The sequence below is a fragment of the Dendropsophus ebraccatus genome, chromosome 10 (assembly GCF_027789765.1).
Source record: "Dendropsophus ebraccatus isolate aDenEbr1 chromosome 10, aDenEbr1.pat, whole genome shotgun sequence".
In the NCBI taxonomy this organism is placed as follows: domain Eukaryota; kingdom Metazoa; phylum Chordata; class Amphibia; order Anura; family Hylidae; genus Dendropsophus; species Dendropsophus ebraccatus.
Window position 1 is genome coordinate 75476391 of NC_091463.1, and position 25270 is coordinate 75501660.

The window sequence follows — 25270 nt, forward strand, 5'->3', positions numbered from 1 at the left end:
TGTGTTTTTACTGTGGTTTTACAGTGTGTTTTTTTGGCCATAAAGCTTATACAGGTGAAGCACATGGAATCTATGAAAGAAACATCACAAGCCATAGCAGTCAGTGGTAAAACCAGTCAGAGTTTTGCAGAAGGTTCACGGAGATGGAACAATTGAGGGAGTACTGTGAAAATGCTTAGGGTAGTAGTCTGTAACGGGCTGCAAGCAAGTCGGAGGGGGCCAGGGAGCTGAAGATAGGTGCCCTGTAAGGCCCTGTCTGTTCTATGGAGAGGGGAGGGGGAGGAGGGAGATTAGTCGCCAGCAGAGAGCAGAGAACAAAAGATTACACAGTGGGACCTGCGTGAAAGTCGTATTCAGAGGTCAGAGAGGTCAGTGCTGACTTCAGAGGAGATAGCCTGGTGATGTAACTGTAAATTAACTCTTTGTTGTCAGGTTTTGGTGCCTCATCTCTCTCAACCCCTCCCCTCTCCGTAAGAGAACCATGGAGACGGGGGAGCTTCAAACTGCTTTTTCATGGTAAAAATTCATTTTTTCGGCTAATAAACCCAATTACAAAGTTTCTTAAAATCGCCTGGACTATTGATTTCTGCAAAAAAAATAAAAATAAAAGACAGTGACTCTTTGAACTCTTCTTGGCAGAGAGTCTGCGCTAAACTGAGCTCTCTCTTCCTCTCACTAGAGAGGCTGGCTGTCGGTAAACCCCTCCTAGAGAGCCAGGTGAGTTTGCATTGACTCTAATTCTATATTATGAATTTGTGCTGCGGGGCACAATAAGATGATCCCATCACTCACCAATGAGACGCATGACATTGGGGTGATCAAATTCCTTCATGCACACAGCCTCACTCAGGAAATCTTCCATCTCGGTGCGGGTGCAGATGGCAACTAAAGAGAGGAGAAAAATAAAATGCAAAACATTATGCAAGAATCTTCCAAGCACATACCAACCCGTGAAAGTTGTAGTTTTACAGGTTGTGAAACACCGCCCTTGAGTAGCCCACCAACACAGACTGTTACTTACTCTTCATGGTCTTCACAGCCACCTTGAGAATGTAGTCGTCTTGATTTAATTGACCCTCCATGACTGAGCCAAACTCTCCTAAAAAAACAAGATCATAAATCATACTTAATGGTTTTTTATTTATACGTCCAACAAAAAGGCTCATATACACATTGGGGGAGATTTATCAAACATGGTGTAAAGTGAAACTGGCTCAGTTGCCCCTAGCAACCAATCAGATTCCACCTTTCATTCCTCACAGACTCTTTGGAAAATAAAAGGTGGAATCTGATTGGTTGCTAGGGGCAACTGAGCCAGTTTCACTTTACACCATGTTTGATAAATCTCCACCATTAACTATAAGTGCCAATAATGTTTCGGAAGAAGCCTAGCTCGCGCCTATGGGATATTATACAGAACTTTTATATGGTCCCTCAATGTTCCAATATATAGCATGGAGGGGGAAGAGGGTGGTGACAACGTTCTACATATACCTGAACCCCTAGAGATGAATCGAGATGGTGAACCTGACGCCCTCCAGCTGTGGCAGAACTACAATTCCCATAATGGCTGGATAACCAAAGACCAAGGCCAAAGGCTGTCCAGGCACAATAAGAACTGTAGTTTTGCAACAGTTGTAGGGTCGCAGGTCCCCCTTCCCTGATCTAGAAGTAACTAATTCTATTACAGACGGGAAGCTTCCCTGACCTATAACATAGACCCATGATAATTCTATTATAGAAGGATTGTTGACCCTCAGGGACCCCTCAGGAATCATCAACCGCTGGGTTAACAAGTTGCCATTCAGGAATAGCTGCAACAAATCTGGCAGGAGATCAGTCTCCCAGGAGGAAGCTAAAGGAAGCCATTAGACCAAGTGCTGTTTTCCGATAGCTTTTCCAGACTGTGTAGGATAAGACAGAGAACGGAAGTGGGGTCTGCTATGGCTCGTGTTACTGTGTGACTGTTCCCACACATAGGAAAACACAGCGTAGATGAGGCAGCAAAAACCTGTCCCAAGTGAGGTCTGATGGCAAAGACGGGAGGAAAACCAAGTCTCGGAATTGCTTAGGAAGTCCTGGAGGAGAGTTTCTTTTATTTTGCTTCCTAGAGAATGTAACAAGTTCCAGACACAGTTTTCTATGAACCAAGAACCCACCAAAGATCGGCATAATAAATCACTGTCACTATATATATAGCGTAGTGACTGGCCAAGCAGCATGGACATGTACTTTATAGATATTATTACCATGGATTCACAATTGTTCCTGCAGATTGTTCTTGTATGTTCTTATAAAATATTCAATTTTTTCTTATAGGGAATAAGGCTGTGGGCTAGACAAGTGCAGAATGGAGCGGGAGGAACCCCGGAGGACCTCTCTCATGCTTGAAGGAACCTTTGAGGACCTCTCTCATGGTTCCCTGCAGCGTGTAAATAAATACTCTAAAAAATGGCTTTGTGTATGAGGATTTAACATTCCCAGTCTACTATTAGTGATGCTGGCCACGGACATAATGCTAGTTTTATAGTGGTACTTGGTCAATATTGCAGCTAGAGGCCAGAGCTAAGGGATGATCACCATTTGCACCATTTTACAGTTTGCATCCAGGTACAGTATAAGGCTATGCCCACACTGTATTTTTGCTCTGTATTTTGGTCAGTATATTGCAACCAAAACGAGGAGAGGATTGAAAACACAGAAAGAATATGTTCACACACAATTTAGTGGATGGCCGCCATTTAACAGCAAATAACAGAAATTGTTTTATAATAAAGGTAATTATGTGTGTGAACATAGCCCCTCTGTGTTTTCAATCAACTTCTGCTTTTGGTTAAAAAATAATGGTGGAAATACTGACATAGCATAAGACTAGGTTCACAGAGCATTAGAAATATCTGTTAAAAGTATGCAGTATGTTGGGGGAGGCCATATATTAGAACTCTACATGGCCACCTTGGGGTGCGTCCTTTCCCATGTTAGCTCTAACAATCGTCTGGTCAAAAGTTTTTTCAAAGGTCAGGTGCCTTTCAACAAAAACAACAACAACAACAAAATCAAATGTATTCAGATTTCAGTTATACTTCTCCACTTTGGCTATTTGCTAACAAATCAAAGGTGTGAACTAGGCCGTCACCTTATACTCCATCTGCTCAAGATTTACTATGCACTTCCAGTTAAACTAGAACATTTTTTTTCTCCTTACAGTGGTTGTTCATTCTACAACGCCTCCTTCTACAAGAGGCCACAAAATAATTAAAGAAACGCCATCTAATGATCACATTGTGTTTGTGCTTAGCAGGTGCTCTCTGCTCTGGCTCATATAGTATAAGAAAGTAGTTGGAGTTTATTGATAACCTAAAACACCTAATCATGTGGCCCATCCACATACCCGAAGATTCTGCTTACCTTCTCCCAGCGTCTTGCCAAGTGTAAGTTTGTGCCTATCCACCATTACATCTCGGAGCTTCTCTTTCAGATCATCACTAATACCCAGTCGGTTTACTAGAATTTACAAGAACAATAAGTTGTTTTCCGCATGGAAACTATTGTCCTAACACAGAACAATGTCACTCAACATAGTACACTCAAAAACAACTCTATGGCTTGTGCATATCAATATCATTTTGTAGTTTAAAGTGAATTTTTACGTAATTTTCAGGGACAAAATTCTGTGTTGATTCATTTCTAACAAATCTTTATAGCATTTGGGCTCAAAATCTTCTATATAGACAGAATCAAAAGTATTTAGACTTTGGAACCTATTTAGATAAAAGGTCGGCATTTACTTTAAGCCCCCAGATTATCTAGTTTGACTCTTATCCTAAATGCAAAAACTATAATACCATAAACAACTGTCACGCAGAGGAAGGATATGAGAACATAAACTCTCTATGACCAGGATAAATATGACAATTAAAGGGGTACTCCAAGAATTTTTTTTTTTTTTTTCAAATCAACTGGTGTCAGAAAACTATATAGATTTGTAAATTACTTCTATTTTTTTTAAGTCTTCCAGTACTTATCAGCTGATGTATGTCCTGCAGTAAGCAGTGTATTCTTTCTAGTCTGACACAGTGCTCTCTGCTGACACCTCTGTCCATGAAGTGGCATCAGAGTGCACTGTGTCAGACTGGAAAAAATATACCACTTCCTGAAGTGCATACAGCAACTGATGACTTGAGTTGTTGTTTTTTTTTTTGTTTTTTTTAATAAAAGTAATTTACAAACCAGTAGAACTTTCTGGCACCAGTTGAATTGAAACCCCCTTTTTTCTGGAGTATCCCTTTAATTTCAGATTTTTGGACAGGATTGAAAAATCAGAAATTTATACCAAATTAAGTAATAAAAACCACATTTGGAAACTTCTGAATTTTTGAGATATCAGTTTTGCAATAGTTGCAATTTAATATTCCCTCGAAAAGCAGCTGGTCCCAGAAGAGACTTAAGCTAGAATGACTGGGTGGAGGAAGCCGTGGCTAAGAGGACGGACTCTGTAACCATGGAGCGGTCTGGATCCCAGTGTTATTCAGCACAAAACATGAGCAGGAATTTCCTGATGTTCAGCCAGGTGGATGGAGTATGAACAGATTCTCGGCAGACTCCTCCAAATCTTGTGTCTATCAATCTGGTCAAGCAGGGAACCCCACCTATCCCTGTGCTCCCAGCACTATAGACCCTGTCGTCTGTACATAAGGGGTTAGCCTGACATCTGGTGTATTAGACCAGTCATAAATAGTCATGAGTTACATAAGACTTAACCCGATGCAAATCTGAATCCAATTTCAACAGCAAGCAACAGGATATTCCCATAGTTTACTTCAGATCTGTAAATTTATTTTGGCGTCAAAGACCATCAGATCACATATTAGTCAAGGATACTCAGTATAAGTTCACCTTGCAGTGATTGAGAGCTATTTAAAGGGGTTATCCAGCGAAAATCTTTTTTCTTTCGAATCAACTGGTGTCAGAAAGTTATATAGGTTTGTAATTTACTACTATTTCAAAATGTCAAGACTTCCCATACTTATCAGCTGCTGTATGTCCTGCAGGAAATGTTGTTTTCTTTTAAGTCTAACACAGTGCTCTCTGCTGCCACCTCTGTCCGAGACAGGAACTGCCCAGAGCAGTAGGAAATCCCCATAGAAAACCTCTCCTGCCCTGGACAGTTTCTGTCTCGGACAGAGGTGGCAGCAGAGATTTTCTCTGGACAACCCCTTTAATATGAATAGATGCATATAAAGCCCCTTTTTTAAAGATCAGATACATGTTAAGATTTTGGGAATACATGTGAGACTTACAGGTGGCTTCCGTGGTTCTTCTACTATAAGACTTTCTTACTCGGTACCGGACCACAAGTTCTCCTTGCTCCACTGTTGGTTCGAAGGCTTCCCTAAATATTAGCATGGGACGGTATTAGTATTTTAGGGCTGTAATGTTTTCCATGAGTCTGTCTATATATTACACGGCTGCACTCACCCATATCGCGTCTCCTTCTTCCTGACACGTGCAAGGAAAATAGCACCTACGATGGCCCCGAAAACTGCCACGGCAACTACCAGCATGACGTACCACCAATGCCACGAGAAAATAGATGATGCTATATCTCTAACTGCTGGTAAAAGAAAAAAAAATACAGAGCTTGTACAGAGTGTTTCATGGAATATTTTTATCTAATAAAGGGGTAATTTGGCTTTAGGAATTTTTTTTATATAATTCTGTATAAATCATATGCTTATTTCTCCACACTCCCCCAGTGCCCTGCTGTGGCCTCTCTGGCGTTCCTGCCGCCAACACTTCTGAAATTTGTCATTGACAGCCTGCTCAGCCAATCACTGACTGCGGCGCTGTCCTGTCTGGGTCAGTGATTGGCTGAGTGGCTGTCACTCCCAAAACGAGTTCATCTTGGAAGTGGTGGCAACTGCAGTCAGCGGAGAACCCGGAGATACCACAGACAGTCTACCATAGACAGAAGAGAGATTATATAAAACTATTAAACAGCTCATTCCCCCGATTATTATTATTATTTTTTTTTTTTTCATTTCTTTAACATTTCTTTGATCCGTTTTTCCATTGACTTCCATTATGAAAAAAAAAACGGATCAAAACGGATCAGTTTTTTTTTTGACGGACACAAAAACGTTGCTGACATTTTTTCTTTGGTGGATGGTGGAAGAAGTTGAATGCAGCCCTAGAAAGAACTGGAAAACATGTTTTCTAGGCATCCCTAGAGCTGCATCCAACTTCTTCAGCCACTGGTATTCAAAAACAAAATAATCGTGCTCAAGCATGCTCCAGTCAACAACCTAGGCTCATTGGTACATGAAGTGGGACAATGATAGTTACCCTGATCTGGATTCTACTGTTCCTTACCTTGAGGAGACTTGGAATCTGAAAACAAAAACATGGACATATGTCAGACCCCAGCTAACACCACACAACATATGATATATAGACCAGTTAACCAAAGCTTCTTACCATAGTTGGAGAATGTAGCCACAACTGGATCACTCCAGGGACCATCCCCAGAGACGGTGTAGGAAGAGACCCTAACGGTCAGGTTGTCCACAGGCTGCTGCACCTCCAGCATAACCTCATTGGTCAGGCCCGTATCCACCACAACCTGCAAAGTAAAAACTCCACAGTGAGTAAATGATATACTGTTATATAATATATTCCCAGTACAGGCACAAGCCATTCCACCAAACAGCAAATACACACGCACGCACACACATAATTATTGCAGACACATTGTAGACCTGTGTGATTGCCTGCTTATACCTCTTCAGCCAAGACATGAGCACACACAGATCACAATGCACTACATGGTATTATAACACATGGAGTGAATGCATGGGATCGTTGTACCTCTGGTTCGTCCTTAGTTTGATATGCCAGTTTGTAACCCTTCAATATACCATTCAGCGGCTCTCCTGGCTCTCTCCACGTGATTTGGATAATGGTCTCGTTCTTTATGGCAGTGACATTTTGAGGAGGGCCGGATGGAACTATTAAGAAAAGCATAAATCGTAAGCCTAGGATAGATATGAATACACTAAGGTGTATCCTATACAGCAGGTAAAACTCTAACGCGTTTTGGGCCCTGCCGGCTGTCATGGGGTGAGTAGTGCGGCTTATACACATTCATGTGAATAGCATTGACCAGCACATAAAATAAAATGGTGCTATAATCCAATACCCCCTAACGTGTTTATATAGCAGCGTGTTAAGTCATAAGTGTATAAGGCACCGACTAATTGAGAGACATTAACATGGAAAAATGAAGTGGGAAAACTGGTAAAAGCTGAGTGAAGAAAGACGTCTCACAAAGAGTGGAATTAAACTGTGCCAGCAGCCAGCGGGGCGGCCGACACAGACAGTAACGTTTGTGTCTTGTATACTAATTACTACAAGGGGCCAGGGACGAAAAGGAGCCCCTCTTACTAGTGCCGGGTCTTTTATTCTTTGCCAGGGAAAGGGGGGCAGGCGGAGGAGTGAGTGACACATGGAAATTAGTGATACACTTACACTTCAAATGAGAAAAAGGATGGATTTTCTGCAGCCGTAAGTAGAAAAACAAATCATTTTTTATTTTCTAATCATTTTATCCTTTATTGGCCGCCAAGAGAGATTTCAGATTTAGAAGCTACTTTTTAAGGTCATCTTAAAGGAGAAGTCTGGTGAAAATTTTTGTTAAAGTATTGTATTGTCCCCCAAAAGTTATACAACTCACCAATATAAACTTATTACGGGAAATGCTTATAAAGTGCTTTATTCCCTGCACTTACTACTATATCAAGGCTTCACTTCCTGGATAACATGGTGATGTCACTTCCTGGATAACATGGTGATGTCACTTCCTGGATAAAATGGTGATGTCACGACCCAACTCCCAGAGCTGTGTGGGCTGTGGCTGCTGGAGAGGATGATGGCAGGGGAATGCCCTCCAGTGCCCTGTGTCCCTCAGCCATCATCCTCTCAAGCGCCAAAGCCCGCACAGCTCTGGGAGTTGAGTCGTGACATCACCATGTTATCCAGGAAGTGACATCACCATGTTATCCAGGAAGTGAAGCTTTGTTGCAGTAGTAAGTGCAGGGAAAAAAAGCACTTTATAAGGATTTCTCGTAATAAGTGTATATTGGGGATTTGTATAACTTTGGGGGGGGCAATACAATACTTTAATAAAAATTTTCGCCGGACTCCTTTAAAGATTTGTTAAAGGGAACCCATCACCATGAAAATGCTATCTAAGCTATTGGCATGATAGTATAGAGCAGAAGGAGCTGGGAAGATTGATATACACTCACCGGCCACTTTATTAGGTACACCTGTCCAACTGCACGTTACCACTTAATTTCTAATCAGCCAATCACATGGCGGCAACTCAGTGCATTTAGGCATGTAGACATGGTCAAGACAATCTCCTGCAGTTCAAACCGAGCATCAGTATGGGGAAGAAAGGTGATTTGAGTGCCTTTGAACGTGGCATGGTTGTTGGTGCCAGAAGGGCTGAGTATTTCAGAAACTGCTGATCTACTGGGATTCTCAACCATCTCTAGGGTTTACTGAGAATGGACCGAAAAAGAAAAAACATCCAGTGAGCAGCAGTTCTGTGGGCGGAAATGCCTTGTTGATGCCAGAGGTCAGAGGAGAATGGGCAGACTGGTTCGAGCTGATAGAAAGGCAACAGTGACTCAACTAGCCAACCGTTACAACCAAGGTAGGCAGAAGAGCATCTCTGAATGCACAGTACATCCAACTTTGAGGCAGATGGGCTACAGCAGCAGAAGACCACATCGGGTGCCACTCTTTTCAGCTAAGAACAGGAAACTGAGGCTACAATTTGCACAAGCTCATCGAAATTGGACAGTAGAAGATTGGAAAAACGTTGCATGGTCTGATGAGTGTCGATTTCTGCTGCGACATTTGGATGGTAGGGTCAGAATTTGGCGTCAACAACATGAAAGCATGGATCCATCCTGCCTTGTATCAACGGTTCAGGCTGGTGGTGGTGTCATGGTGTGGGGAATATTTTCTTGGCACTCTTTGGGCCCCTTGGTACCAATTGAGCATCGTTGCAATGCCACAGCCTACCTGAGTATTGTTGCTGACCATGTCCATCCCTTTATGACCACAATGTACCCAACATCTGATGGCTACTTTCAGCAGGATAATGCGCCATGTCATAAAGCTAGAATCATCTCAGACTGGTTTCTTGAACATGACAATGAGTTCACTGTACTCAAATGGCCTCCACAGTCACCAGATCTGAATCCAATAGAGCATCTTTGGGATGTGGTGGAACGGGAGATTGGCATCATGGATGTGCAGCCGACAAATCTGCGGCAACTGTGTGATGCCATCATGTCAATATGGACCAAAATCTCTGAGGAAGCTTCCAGCACCTTGTTGAATCTATGCCACGAAGAATTGAGGCAGTTCTGAAGGCAAAAGGGGGTCCAACCCATTACTAGCATGGTGTACCTAATAAAGTGGCCGGTGAGTGTATATCTTTATGAGAAAACATTCAGTATAACTTGTAATTTATTGATTGAAATCTCTGATGTTTCCATGCTAAAGAGTCTGGTCCATTCAGTGACTCCACCCACTGGACTCCTTAACACAGAATGATCATGGATTTCAATCAACAAGTGACAAGATATATATCTTTGTGGGAAAAGACTAAGTATAACAATCTGCTCAGCTCTTCCTGTTCTATGACATGATGGTGATAGATTAGATAGCTTGGTGATGGGTTCCCTTTAATAGAAAGATCCTCTATTCTGGGCCCTCGTCTATTAGGCAGACTGTATATAGTGTAATGCTTCACTTCTCCTGTGGGGGTGCTGTAGAGAAAGAGAACACCTGATGAAGAATTCCCTCACAATTTACAGATAATCGCTTGAGGTCAGCTAATTTTCATGAAACCTTGCTAACAAAAGGTAATGTCATAGATGCCAGCCAGTTGGTTTTTTCTTTATTTTATTGTTTTTCCCCCCAGTTTTATTCATGTATTTGTATCTATAGGGACACCATCTCCTGTGCTACAGCCGCTTGAGCACAAGTCGACTACAGTTCACTAGGAATCACAAAATTACAAGGGCAAATTTCCCCATATCATTGCCTCCTACTACTGCATTATGGATTGAGTCCGTAACTGCAGACAGTATAATACTCATTGATTTCAATGGACCTTTTAGGCATCCATAGTTGCTACGGATCTGTCAAAGGGCATGGATTCCAATGAATAGCTCTGTGCTAATAGAGACGAATACACATGCACATCTATAGTGCTGTCTGTAGCTGCGGGTCAGTGGCTGTTTGAATGGGGCCTTAGGCATTTACAATTAAGATGTAACAGACTCTATACTTCCTCTCCGTCATGTTTTCATACCTCCTTCCATGGTTTCCATCAAGACCCAGTCTGTCCAGTGGGACACCCCTTCACTGTTGAGGCAGGCCACACGAACATTGTATTCAGAGTAGGGAGTGAGGTCACTGATAATGTGAGTATAAGGGGGTACGTTGATGTTCTGGTTGTAGATCTTATGGTGAGGAGTGGTACTGAAATGACTATGAGGAACAGTTGCCTAAAGGGGAAAAGAAGAGAGTGTAAGACAACAAAAACAAAAATGTTTAGCAACAGTAAAAAAATAGAAATAGTCTCTGTTATGGTTCTTCTTTTTAGTTCAGACAAAAGTCTTGAAGCAATAAGAAAAAATCCCAGTCAAAACCACAAGATCCAGTAAGAAGGAACTTGGGGCAGGAGAAGAAAACAAAACTCGAAACCTGTTGTGATATAACATCCTAGTGGACATGACCCCGATCCGAGCTCTACAGACAGAATACCTAGAATGTTTTGTCCCAATAGTTACCTGTTATTTTTAAAGAAAAATAGTTCTATAGATTCTATAACTACAAATAGAACCGCATGACAAGATGTTCTGCAGGTTTTTGGTTTTTTTTATAATGGTCCCTAGACAAAAGGTTTACAGGTTGTCAACTGCTGCGGAATCGGGCAACTGACATCTGTTTAACCACTCATAACAGATTAATGGGTAAGAAGGATGTCTCTGAAATGAGAGCCCTCCAACCATTTTCCTTCCCAACTGTTGGATACATTTGTGGTTTCCCAATGCGGATCAGGCAGAATCTTAGACCGTTTTACACCTTTTAACATAGGAGCAGCAATACACATCAAATCTGCTTCTATATGGAGAACGTCTCGGGGTTATACATAGGGTTATTTTTAGAGGTGTGACTAAAATAATAAGGGTAAAGGTAGCCATATACCCTATTTCCCTGAAAATAAGACAGTGTTTTATTGCAGCTTCCAGCCACCAGGAGGAGCTCATCACATCCCCAGCTCATACAGCACAGCAGTGACAGCAAACAGTATGGCGACAGGCGGCAGGAAAATGGCAGACTGTGTGCAGCTCTACATCTGTCGCTAGGGGACAACGGGGATGAAGGCAGGCAACAGCCTTTTGATGTCTTTCCTGTACATTTATAAGTGACAGCCATGGAAGGAAACATCAGGGTTGGCAGCAGGTGACAGTCTTCATGTCCTGCATGCAGCTGCTCTGCAACAGACACTGAAGGTAGGGGAAAATAGCGGCAGGGTGTAAAGAATCCCAGCTGCAGGCCCTGGTCTGGTTCTATATGTTGGCCATGCTTCTAAACAAAAACTTTGCTAGGTCTTACTTTGGGGGAGGCCTTATATTTAGCAATTCAGCAAAACCTCTACTAGGTCTTACTTTCAAGGGATGCCTTATTTTTTGGGGAAACAGGGTACCTTCAATGACTTACAGTCAAATGATCGTCCAAAGTGTGGTTGGGAGAGCCACATGCACCTTATACGAGGATGGCTAAACCTGCCATGAGCGGCCTAAACAGTCGACTAAAGTATAAGATGTATGGGGACCTTTAGGGTTTATATATGAAAAGTTGGCTTTAACCACCGCTTCTGGGCTTCTCTGACCGAACTGCTATAGTAGACGAGGACAGGTTACTAGCTGTCCAACTTTGGCCACCACACAATATGTGTTACGCTTAAGGCAATGGAGCCCTTTTCCATCCCCAATCATCATGGACTAAAATAGTACATTACTCTACACAATCAGTACTGTATACACATAAAACCAGGGACGGATTAAGGTTGGTGGAGGCCCCTAAGTGGTGGAGGTCCCGGGGCACGTGCCCCAGGTGCCCTCCCTTTAATCCAGGCCTGCATAGGACTGTCTACAATCTAAGAACTGCAGGTTTGTCCGTTTATCTTTATGACATGGTTATTTATACTCTGTCAAGACATTCCGATACACATACTAAAATAGCATGACAACTATTCTATATGCTGCTAACATCTTCCTATCACATCACTTCCATGGACGGTATGTTTATTAGCAAGGATTCAACCTCTGGCTTGTTTCCAGTAAACTAGTTTCTCTTTGACTTAGTTTCTACTAATGGGGAAGTGAGTAATCAAAGTCAGCAACTCCTTCTTCCTCTTCTTCTTTTCGTTTATAAACCATGGAAGGAAGTATCATTCATGAAGCAGTGAAAACTAGGATGCATGAATGGGAAACATCACATTTTTTTTGTAAGAATTGTAAGAATGGTCACTCTTAATAAATGGGTAAAAGGGCCAGTGATCAGCTGACAAATGAGAAAATGCGAATAAAAAGGCACAGTGTCATGTGGAAACGGGGGATGTACGGCCGACAGTGAGGAATTTAAAGGGGAACTCTAGCAGAAAGAAAATTGCTTTCAAATGAACTGGTGTCAGAAAGTGCCAGAGATTTGTAATTTTCTATTTCTATTAAAAAATCTCAAGTATTCCTAGCCTTATCTGCTGCTGTATGTCATAGACATAGATATGTAGGACATACAGCAGCTGATAAGTACTGGAAGACTGGAGATTTTTTTTATAGAACTGAATTATAAATCTCTGGCATTTTCTGACACCAATTGATTTGAAAGAGAATAAAATTCGCTGGAGTTGCCCTTTAAAGAGCTGCATGACTGATTGAACAAAGTAAAGGCTCTGTACACGAACACCAATCTCCAAGATCGGTGCTTGCTATCCTCCCCCATCTGCCCAAGTAAGGGTATAAACCCACACACCGTATAAGCAGCAGATATGCAACAAATACGCAGCAGATTTGTTGGTACAGATTTGATGCTGTGTTCAGTTATTTAGATCTAATCTGCTGCGAGTTTGCTGCGAGTTTGCTGCGAGTTTGCTGCGTATCGCAGCAGTAAATACGCTGCATATACGGTGTGTGGGTTTATACCCTAATAGGACGTTAAATCACTTCAAATCAAACATGGTGTAAAATGTAACTGGCTCAGTTGCCCCTAGCAACCAATGAGATTCCGCCTTTCATTTCTCTCAGATTCTTTGGAAAATGAAAGGGGGAATCACTTTACACCATGTTTAAGAAATCTCCCCCTATATAATGTGCCTATACAAGTCCAATGTTCAGCCTACAGCCAAGAAGACATTGTTTAATCCCCGCACAACCCATAACATGGTAGGAGACCTGTCTACAAGATGTGTGCAGCGTCCCTGGGTGCTGATTTGTTCCCTTTAAGGTCCTCATACACTTTTGTCCATTGTACCTGCCGCTTGTGGTGTGCTCGTCCATCAGTATAAGGTGTATGTGGCGCTCCTAACTATCCACAGACAGATGATGGTGGTGGTGATACATGATACAAAAATCACTGCCCGACCTCTTTGTTCTGAGAGGTATGAGCAACAGTCAGAGCTCTCTGGCTGCGGCTTAAGGGTGGTATTACATGGTGCGATTCACGATAAACAATCTCAAACTACCTCTATGACAAACGATCTTAAATCGTTCACCCTATTACACAGGACTATGATCGTTACTTACGGTCTAAGTGTTATTACATTGAACGATGTTCGAACGATTTGTGAACGATCAACAATGAAAATAGGTCCAGATTCTATCAAACGATCATTTCTCATTGGTCGTTTAATCGTTATCGGCTATTACACGAAACGAGTATCGTTATAAATTCTGGTGCCATAAGATGTGAGTGGATATAACTCCAGGATGGGATGACATGATAGAATGTTCTTCCCATATCTATGGTGCTTTATAGCAGCTCTCTGACACAGACATGAATATTGTATATAACATTTATGTTTTTGCTTATTTACACAGGACAATTATTCCGCACAATACATAAAATATACATAGAAATGAAATTGTAAACTCATCCCAATGTGTCTCCTATCTTACCTCAGTTTGACAACGTCTATTAACTCTTCATGTTCCACCTGACAAAACATGACAACCCCACCCTTAGATCCTTCACTTTTTCCCTCTTATTATTGAGAAGGTGTTGATGGACAGGTCTCCCTGGAGGTCTTGTTATGTTCACCAGACACCATTGTTAAACGGGAGATTATCCCTGCCTGACTGAAATAATCCCTCATCCCCCACTAAAAACAACGCCCCCTAAGGAATGTAAGAAACCAGTCCGGTCCCATAATCTGGTAATTACCCGCTAAATTGAATTAGTGAGAATGCGAGATGTAGCTGGGAATGTCCATGTAGCTGGGAAAAATTAAAGGAGGAATTTGTCAGTGATTTGTGTGTAGATTTTAAAATTTTTGAACAATTGATTTTTGTGAAAAACAAACTTTTTCTGATAGTTCTAAAAAATGTTGAAAAACATATAGTCAGCCATAAGTAGAGATGAGCAATGCGAATCGTGCTGTCAATTTGCTTCGTTCTGCAAAACGAATTCCTGCCAATTTAAGGAAATTCGCAAAAAAACAAAAAACAAAATGGTGGCTACACATGCTGTCTGGAGCATCACTGGGCAAAAAAAGGGATTAACCATAATCCCTAGCACCTGTCCAATCAGCTGCAGGCCCCTCTGTGATGTCACCCCCTCCGCCTCTATATAAGGAGGTGGCCAGTTGGCTGTGTGTGGAGGAGAGCAGGATGGCAGCAGGTAGTTAGAGCAGAGCAGGGAGAGACTAACAGAGCGATATAGGGACAGAGAGGAGCGGAATGGTGGAAATTTGATGATTGACTTTTTTTTTTTAAATTGTGATTTTCCGTTTTTTTTTTTTTTTTTTAAACATTTACAACACCCCCCTCTAACAAATTTGCCCTTCTGTAATAGTCCCTGTATTGTAGCTGCCATAGTTTTGGCTGTTTTAATGACAGTTTTGAAAGATTTGATTCGCGAATCTTAACGAGTTTGAACGAGAATTCGCAAAACGAATTTCCAGTTGCTTCGCTCATCTCTAGCCATAAGCATTGTGGATGTGCGTCCATGTCTATTTTTCTCTCTATTGAGTACACTGCAACTTTCCCTGTGTTTTGGGCAAAAAATTTAAATTGTGCAAATATTTTGACTTTCCACACCGGTTTTCTGGTAATAGCATTCATAAATTCCCTCCTCAGTGTTTATTAGTTCATGTTAAAACAAAGCACATCCATGTGCTCCATGCATAAAAATACTAATGAAATGCCGACATGTTCTGAACTCATAAAAGTCCTTATTCAAGCCATGACATTGGAACAGGTTGGCGTTTTATTAGTATACATGTGGTACATCAAGGTGCCTTGTTTTATATGAACTAATAAAGCAGGGGTAGGGAACCTTGGCTCTCCAGCTGTTGCAAAACTACAACTACAACAAAGCTTTAGCCTTGGCTGTCCAGACATGATGGGAGTTGTAGTTTTGCAACAACTGGAGAGCCAAGGTTCCCTACCTCTGTAATAAATAGTTTTTTTTTGTTGGTTTGTTTGTTTTACTTCCATTGGAGATGGTGAACTGTTTCAGTCAGGATTTTCGGGGATATGGATCCTATGATTACTATAACTAAAGAGCAAAGATGGTTTAAAGCGGTGCTTCAGAGCAAAAAGTTATATAGCTTTTTTCTATTTAAAAATATCCAGTCTTCCAGTACTTACCAGCTGCTGTATGTCCTGCAGGAAGTGGTGTATTCTTTCCAGTCTGACACAGTGTTCTCTGCTGCCACCTCTGTCCATGACAGGAACTGTCCAAAGCAGGGGAAGTTTTCTATGGGGATTTATAATTGCTCTGGACAGTTCCTGTCATGGTGGCAGCAGAGACTGGAAAGATTGTGTCAGACTGGAAAGAATACATCACTTCTTGCAGGACATACAACAGCTAATAAGTACTGGAAGACTGGAGATTTTTTAAAAATAGAATTCACTTACAAATCTACATCAGTTAATTTGAAAAATATATATATATTTTTCCTAACGGAGTACTCCTTTAAAGGGGTTTACCAGGGAAAAGAAGATAGCTGAAGCCTTCTGATCCCTGGTGCTCACTGCCTGTGATTCTGCATCTCAGATAGTGGGTGCGAGCATGGTCATGGGCCTATAGAAAATTGGGCAATTGCCCATGGTTCTTATTTTCTAGGGGTACTGCTGACAGCAGCAATTTGGCAGCACCCAAATTTTAAAAAATAGAGGCCAATGGGTTCTCCTTTACCAAGAGACACAGGGGGAGATTTATCAAACATGGTGTAAAGTGAAACTGGCTCAGTTGCCCCTAGCAACCAATCAGATTCCACCTTTAATTTTCCAAAGAGTCTCTGAGGAATGAAAAGTGTAATCTGATTGGTTGCTAGGGGCAACTGCACCAGTTTCACTTGACACCATGTTTGATAAATCTCCCCCACAGTTTCCTTCCAACCAGCCTTGATATTGTACAAACCAGCCAAGTACATTGATCCATAGGATTGTTTTCATCCCTCTTAACATCAGCGGATATCACTGCTCTTATAATGATACCGTCCTATATTATCCTATACCCACCTGCACTGTACACACATACACTGGCTGAGCACCGCTCTCTCCAGGCTGCCATGATATTTCCAGTTGGGTGGTGCTCCGAGTCACCAGAGTCAGATCTTTTGGTTCCCTGGGTAGAACTACAATATAAGCAATAGTAATATTATATTAACAGTGCCCAGAACTGTGCTGAATATTTATCTGTGCAGTCAAAACTGTATCCCTATAGGGACAACTATGGATCTGGTGGTCATGGGATGGTGAAAAGTGTGACAAAGCTATACCGTTGGGTCCTGGAGTATATAAACTAGCAGCGGTCTTCTCTCTACGACATACTGTCCAGATCAGGGATGGGGAACTTTCGGCCCTCTATCTGTTGCAAAACTACAATTCCCATCAAGCTTTAGCTTGGCTGTCCAGACATGATGGGAATTGTAGTTTTGCAACAGCTGGAGGAACGAAGGTTCCCCATGCCTGGTCCAGATGATCAAGGTGGACCCTTAACACTATCTAGGGTGGAGTAAATCTGATCCTACAAAAAAATACCATGAAAATAATTCAACATATGAGTTACTCCTACAAGCACTAATATCCTGGAACAGATGTCTAGTATGGATGCCAGTAATAACTGAGTACAAAGCATAAGTTTTTAGGAAGGATTATGATAAAATGAATCACGTTGGTTAAGAAGTGGTTAAAGCGAGCCAGCACCCCTTCTTTTATCCTCCTGCGGATGCCAGTGAGGTTAGTGGGCACTGAGTCAGACCACGCTGGATCTAAACAAGTGATTCAGCCGCATTCTTTCAGCAGGAATCTTCCGCAGAGATGTGTCACCAAGTCAATAAGCAGGTGGGAATGATCAGCGGGAAACCAACGCTCATGAGTTCATAAAGGGGTCTTTCAATCTGCACCTTATTGTGTATACCGTGACGGTAATTACTCATAGTCAGATATTCATGAGATGGTCTCATATGCTGTACCCTTATACAAGATCCGCTCATACAGGATTATGTAATGCAGGAGCTATCTTTATTCTGTATAATGCGGGATCTATCTGTATATTGCACAATGCAGGATCTATCCTTAGGCTATGTTCACACAACATATATTTTCGTAAAAGTACAGCCGTTGTTACAATCGGCACCAACAGATGTACTTTTTACGAAAATATACGTTGCCTTGTCTATGGAATCCCGGGCGGAGTGTATACACATAGTATACGTTCGGCCAGGATCTCTCGCAGCGCTGTAGAAAATTGACATGAATAGCGGCCGCAGAAAACCCTGTCCATAGTGTGTTCATGGAACGGACGGATTCTTACGTAGTCTGCACATGGCCTAATTCTGTATAATGTGGGATCTATTCTTATTCTGTATAGTGCGGGATCTATTCTTATTCTGTACAATGCGGGATCTATCCGTATTCTGTATAATGCAAGTTCTATCCTTAGGCCATGTTCACACAACTTAAAGCGAGTATAGATCACGGCCATTGTTGCCGATTTGCAACACGGCCGTGACTAATACTTAACTTACATTGTGCTGCAGCTAGAGGGAATCCCGGCCGGAGTGTACACATAAAGGGAGACATTTATCAAGGCTAAAATGTATATTTTTTGTCCGAAATGGGCCCGATGCGAATACATTTTTTCGCAAATGGCCATTTTGCGAATAAATTATTCGCATCGGGCCATTTTCCGACCGATACGCCAGAGGGGCGGGGAGGGGGTGTGGAGTGGTTGGGTTGGGGGGGGGGGGGGGGCGCAGACTTAAGGTCCGCTTAATTCATCATTCTTTTGCCGAAAAATTAAGCAGGAAACCTACTCCAGCTCTGAGCTGGCGTAGGTTTCCTGCCGCACGCACGGGACTTATGTAGAGGCAGTCCGCCTCTACATAAATCTCCGCACCGTCGGAGCTGCAGGGACATTTTTTAAGTCCAGCGCAGAAAACAATAAATCAAAGCAATAAATGTCCCCCATAGTGTACACTCCGGCCGGGATCAACATGTCAGTTTTCTGCGGCCACTATTTATTGAATAGCGGCCACAGAGAACCTGTCTGTTCACACAATGAAGTGTGCGGCTCCGGCCACATGCTCCATTGTGTGCAGAAGTGAATTCGGATGCGGGCGTACCAGCGGGGATGATCTTTAATAACAGTATGGCCGCTGTTATGCTACGTGTGAACATGGCCTTATTCTGTACAATACAGGATCTATCCTTAGGCTATGTTCACACAACGTATATTTTAAATTAATCACGGCCGTTGTTGCAAATAGTATACACTCTGGCTGGGATTCCTAGCAGCTGCACGAAAAACTGACGTCAGTCCACATAATGGAAAGTGCAGCTCCGCACTTTCCATTGTGTGCTACGCAGGGCTGTATTAACAGCTGCTGCTGCCCTAGGCACTAAACCTTAAGACGCCCCATCTACACGCACTTCTTGGCTATACCAGACCTGACCAATACCACCATACCCCCCCCCCCCCTGGAAAATACACCAAATTTACTGGCAAGTCTGAACGGGAGGAGGGAAACTAAAAAAATAAAACCAAAAAAATTAGTTTTTTCTGTCCCCCTGCTCCCTGGTGCTGCCCCCCTGTAAGGTGCTGCCCTAGGCACCGGACCACGGGTGCCTAGTGGTAAATACGGCCCTGGTGCTACGAATGCGCCCGCATCCCAATTTAACAGAAGTGAAGTCCATCCGGACGGTACCGCAGTACCAACCGGGATGATCTTTACTGACACTAGCCATTCTGTGACAGGGCCGGGTCACAGAACGCCCGGCTTCATACGCTGATTGAACCGGGCCATATTCTGTATAATGCAGTGAAGGTATATGGGGATCTTTACATATCTTCATTCAGTCAATACAACCACCCCCTCCCTTTCTAAATTCTACCTTGTGGTATCTGATTTCCCCAATACTGCAGGATATGATCTTCTTTATAGCTTACCTTTAATAGCTGCGGTCCTGGATGTGGTAACACCTTTTCCATTATGAGCTTCACAAGAGAACAAAGAGGATTTATTGAGACCTGAGGGTAGAAAGGAAACAATGAGTGTTCTGTGACACCATACCTTAACACATGGAGACAGGCACAGTCTACTCTAAGGATATAGAACAATATTCTGCAATGCATTTGAGTCCCCATCATACTTGTTGGGTCAAGAATACAGCCTCCTGAGAAGGGTAATGGTGGCATCATCGATGGATCATGACAATAGCATTAATAGGGATGGTTTTACCAGTAGGGTCTGGGATATTGACAGCTGGTGTGACAGAGCAAGACAGCACAGTTTCCACATCAGGTATCTTATACTCAATTATAAGCAATCTTTATTAACATCTCAGATAAACCAATGTGTTTCAGATGTAATGCAGACATCCTTACTCATGGCTGAAGAACAAAGAAGCCACAAGTGAACCCCTTTCCCCAATTAACAGTATTCTGGCTCTACTAAGTCCGCTAATAGATACATAAATAGGTTAAAGGTTATACACCTTCAATAGTTTTCGACCAACAGCTATCTCTCCGGATCTCCCTGTACGCATGAACGTCTGGCATGGCTGAATGTACATGTGTTCTTACTGAATAGTGAAGGGCAACGGTTTATATCTCTGAGGACAAAAGGGTCGGGCCAACATTATATCGAAAAAGAGGCAGTAGGCCCTCATACACTTTAGACAGCCAGCTGGTCTGTGGGTTCATACAACTTTTGCCAAAAGTTCATGGGTATCTACGCTATACTATCCAGAGGACTTGTTTGTTTGCAATCATAGTGGTAGGTAACTTGCACAATAGTCATGGACAGGGGATGGATGGTGAAACCAATACTGGTTCTACTGTACTAGGTGGAAAACCCGGTTTCATCTTTTCTTTGGGGCTCCCTCTCTTCCATTCTTCACTTCATACATAGTGATAGGTGATGTACTCTATGGGGGAGATTTATCAAACTGGTGTAAAGTAGAATAGGCCCAGTTGCCCCTAGCAACCAATCAGATTCCACCTTTCATTGTTCACAGATTGCTTAGAAAATGAAAGGTGGAATCTGATTGGTTGCTAGGGGAAACTGGGCCAGCTCTACTTTACACCAGTTTGATAAATCTCCCCCTATGTGTCCAGTGTGCACAACCAGAATGGCCCTTTTCTGAGTGTGAAAATGGAATAAGGGTCATTCAGCTTTAAGCGTTGCACACTTATGAGGTTGAGTTTCAGGCCTTCAGATAATAACCCATTCTATGTGCATCTCTGCGTAGGAAAGGCTGGCACAATCTCTGCCACTCCCCGTCTTGTGCTCCGAATTTATTATTATTTTTGGCACAATTGAATATATATGTTCCCCCTGAGGGAAGTCATTTTGCTTCCAAATCCTTCGCTGGGAAAGGCGGGCATGTCTAACTGTTCTATTTAACATGATCTAATAGGTGAAACGCTCCAAAACAAACTATTCAGACGTCATAATCTGCCTCTGCCCCCACACACAGGAAGGGGGTCTCAAGACTTGAGAAACGTGAAGATGCAAAGAAAAGATGCTATTTACATGTGAATACCAGGCCGCGTTCTCCATGTTCTGCTGTAAACCGGGGGCCCTGATCGAGTTTTCTGTCACCTTAGCAGAACTCGTCACTATTTATAGCATGTGAACTGAGTCTGATACCATGAGGAGGGGGTGTAAATATTTCCTAATATAAATATGTAATACCAATCAGTCATGGAGTCAAACTGCGTACATCAGGACTGGACCGTATCATTCACTGGTTTGATGTCTATTAAGTTTCATCACAGTATAATGCAAAGTTCTGCAGCTGCTTGTTGTCTGTGAATGGAACATTTATTGTTTTCATAAAAACATGAGGAGATTTGTCAAACTGGTGTAAAATAGAACTGGCTCAGTTGCCCCTAGCAACCAATCAGATTCCACCTTTCATTCCTCACAGATTCTATGGAAAATTAAAGTCGGACTGGTGGATTGGTTGCTAGGGGCAACTGAGCCAATTCCACTTTACACCATGTTTGATAAATCTCCCCCAATATTGTGTTCATACAGCTTTAGTTGTCCAGGCATGATGGGAATTGTAGTTTTGCAACAGCTGGAGGCCCGCAAATTGGACATTTACAGATAATATTATTACAGGGGATCAGTATTCAGTGTCTGACAAGGTGTTTCAAGTTGAGTTAACTATTAGAGATAAGCAAATCTTGAGGTCGCTTGGTCTAAGCCCGAGTGTTCGGCATTTGACTCCTGCTTCCTGGACAAGTTGGATGCAGCCCTAGGGAGTCCTGGAAAACATGGATTCAGCCATAGACAGGGTTCATCTAAGCCCGAAAGTGCTCAAGGTTTGCTTATCTCTAGTTCAGCGGACCTAAAGAAACTGTCTGGCTCTCTATTCTCTGGAGAAGTTGGATGCCACCTTAGGGAGTCCTGAAAACATGGATACAGCCTATGGCTGGACAGTTTTCTAAAGTCTGCTCAATACTAGAGATGAGCAAACCTTGACTCACGCTTGGGCTCGGATGAACCCTATCTATGGCTGTATCCATGTTTTCCAGGACTCCCTAAGGGTACTATTACAAAGTGCATTTATTGTCCGTTCTGTACATGGTTTACATCAGGAAACAGAAACCCAATGGCGATAGCGACAGCCTGCTGGTCGATGCTTTGTGTAAAAGGAGCGTCTATCTTCCATGGGGTCCTGCCCCCCCCCCCCCCCCCCCAACACACACACTCTTACCTCTCGCTGTCGAAGAGTGTAATAGCGCAGATAGCGAGAGCAGGGAATGAGGAGCAAGCGAGTGCTGACCTTACATTGGCCCATGTAATAGGGCCCTAAGACTGCATTCGACTTCTCCAGGCAAACCCAGACAGTTTCCTCAAGTCCCCTCAACACTACTCATCTTTAATGACTATTGATTTTTTTTCTCATTTTATTCTTCAGTAGGAGTGGAAAGGGTTAACACAAGCTGGACCCTCCAGTCTCAGGGTTGTCGGTCTGGTGGTATGAGTAAATAGGGCATCATTAGCAGCATCTTTGCCGCTAGATGTTCATTGTAGGTTATTGCCTAATCTGCGCACAGTAAATTGTGGGTTAACCTTCTTTTAGCATTTTAATAACAAGCAGGGATGTCTTGTGTGTAAATTTAGCTGGAAGGAAATGCTTTTAATAAGAACTATGTGCCCAGAGAGCGTGAGATGGAGAATGAAAATACCACAGAGAGAGGAATGTGAAACAGACAATGAGTAAGGGGTGGGAAGGGGGGAGCGATGGGATATGTAGAGGGCAATGGGAGACCCTCCAAGGAGGGAGAAAACCTGTCACTTACATTCACTAGCAACCTGTACTGGACATTAGACCACTGTATTACATGTTTCTGGGGCCAACGTGGTCAAAAATCTGTCTTCATCTGGGCACCAGGTCTACAGTTTTCTTCCAGATGTCTTGCAAACGGATTATGGCATCTGGAATTGATCAGGCCCTGGTTTACACCCCCCACCCTCTCCAGACAGAGAAACAGAGACAACAACACAGCTGCCTTGTGGTCAGCCCAATGACGTCTAGTACGAAGGAGAGCTCCCAGCATCATTGTTATATAATACTATTGGCCTACGTTACTACTTGTGATTTACTGAGGGACTGACCTGATAAAAATGTTGGCTTGTCATTTACTATGCTTACTTTATTACACTAAATAGTGCTCCACCCTGAGAGAACAAAGTCCTTCTCTGGGGTCCTTTACGGAACTGCCTGTAAGTTTATATGGACTTGGTTACTAGAGGCAGCTGTTGGCTATACAGTGATCTACAATTTTTAAAAACGTGGTCTAAATCTTACTTCTTTGTGTACTGAGGCGATGATGTATGTCTTTCACACATTTCGGGTGTTGACAAGTAAGGGGCCAGCATACTAGGTTTGCTGACTTTCCAGTTTTGCTTGGAGATTCTCCATAATTTAATGGCCATAATAATTTAAAGGAAGATTTTAAAGCAGAATGAAAATCTCTAAGATTGAAGGCTAAAGAAGAGTGAGATCATATTGGCCCTGCAGAGGCCCACTTTAAGGTGCCAATAAGTTTAGGGGTCAAATGCTTCATATATGTAAGGCATGCTTCCACTTCCCAAATTGCTGTCAGCAGTTTTTTGGTATCTTAAAACTGCTGTCAGTTTATTTTTAAAATTCTAAAGTTAACATTTTCCGCCTAGTATGTTACATTATTGGCAAGGTTATTCTTGTCCCCAAACATCTGCTTGTGCAGTGTCCTACTGGGATGCCTGCAGGGTCTGTGGTTGGGTGTCAACCAGCTAGGCCCATGTTACCTATGTTTTTTTGTATGTGTATTTCTACATTTTTTTTTACTGTTTTATAATGTTTAATAATATTCCCTCTCTACTAAAAGGAAGAGCAAGTGGAGATCTGTAGAGTCTGATGAAGAGTGAGGAGAATAGAAGAAAACATTAGCCTCTCTATCTTTAAGAGTTTTTTAGGAGTCCAGGAAAAAACTGTTCTTGCTCAGTACCCAGACCACGGCACCATTTTAACCTGGGTCCCCATTTTAGACTAGAATGTGGAGGAGACAAAGGATAAAGAGAGCTTTGGAGATAAGATGTACAAGGGCCCAATGGCAAGACACCAGCTCCCAAGTGGGCTTCTGGCCAGACCTAGTATTGTGTGGCTGACAACTTACAAAATCTCAAGATCAGCACCCCAGTATTGGGAATTGCACTTTTCAGGTGGGTATATTTGCCACGTCTGAGGTTAATAACAACTTTGAGCCAAATAGCTACAACCAGTTACAGGGAGAAGTAAAAAAGGGTCTAGTGACAAGATCAAGAGCTAGTGTGGGTTACCCTGCTATAGCCATAAGCCTGTTCTCCTTCCACAGTACCAGCCCAGACAAGTGAGGGGGACTATTGCACTCAAGCCACTGTTTAATTATTATGTCTTAGCTAAAAAAAAAAAAAACAGTTTGTGCAGATTTAGAAAAACATGGCTGCCGTCTCCCCAAAATAATAGTCTTTATAATATTTGGGGTAGAGCTGTGGGAAATTTAAGGCACTGTTTTTGAAAGAAAGCAGCCATGTTTTTCTAAAACTAATAAAGCCCTTTAACTAAATTTAGTGCCAAAGAGTTCTGGGTAAAGGTTGTTTGAATTGTTTCCCTGTAATGTCCCGAAGTATCTGCTCCTATCTGTTCTAAAACACTGATGACGTCTGCAGTACACATATGCGATCCTTTTTTACGTCCTTTGAGGTTCTCCTCGTTTCTTGACCCCAGTGATGGCAATATGCTTCTGGTTTACTCTTGGTTTCTAACTCTCTTCCCTTTGCCAGCTCTGCAGAATTTTCGCTTCCCTCAAAGTTTGAAGACAGATGTCAGTGGAAATTGTGAATTTCCCCTTCAATACAAATGCAAGAATTCTAAGAATAGGATGAGAATGGAAAAGTCCCTGGAACTCGGTTACA

The 25270-nt window shown here is 42.4% G+C and overlaps 1 protein-coding gene across 2 annotated transcripts in view; it reads right to left on the reverse strand.

Annotated features, from left to right (window-relative positions):
• The window catches only part of AXL (AXL receptor tyrosine kinase), a 61023-nt gene that overhangs the window by 11025 nt on the left and 24728 nt on the right, over positions 1–25270 (reverse strand). Inside the window, exons 5-15 of one of the 2 annotated variants that reach the window (XM_069943397.1) lie at positions 19765–19845; positions 16833–16948; positions 10394–10589; positions 6868–7007; positions 6478–6622; positions 6373–6390; positions 5479–5611; positions 5301–5392; positions 3409–3504; positions 1022–1099; positions 793–885 (exon numbers count right to left, since the gene is read on the reverse strand). In XM_069943397.1, the coding sequence (XP_069799498.1) occupies positions 793–885; positions 1022–1099; positions 3409–3504; positions 5301–5392; positions 5479–5611; positions 6373–6390; positions 6478–6622; positions 6868–7007; positions 10394–10589; positions 16833–16948; positions 19765–19845 (1188 nt within the window). Of the gene's footprint in view, positions 1–792; positions 886–1021; positions 1100–3408; positions 3505–5300; positions 5393–5478; positions 5615–6372; positions 6391–6477; positions 6623–6867; positions 7008–10393; positions 10590–16832; positions 16949–19764; positions 19846–25270 lie in introns of both variants that reach the window. The other variant, XM_069943396.1, reaches the window with a different exon arrangement.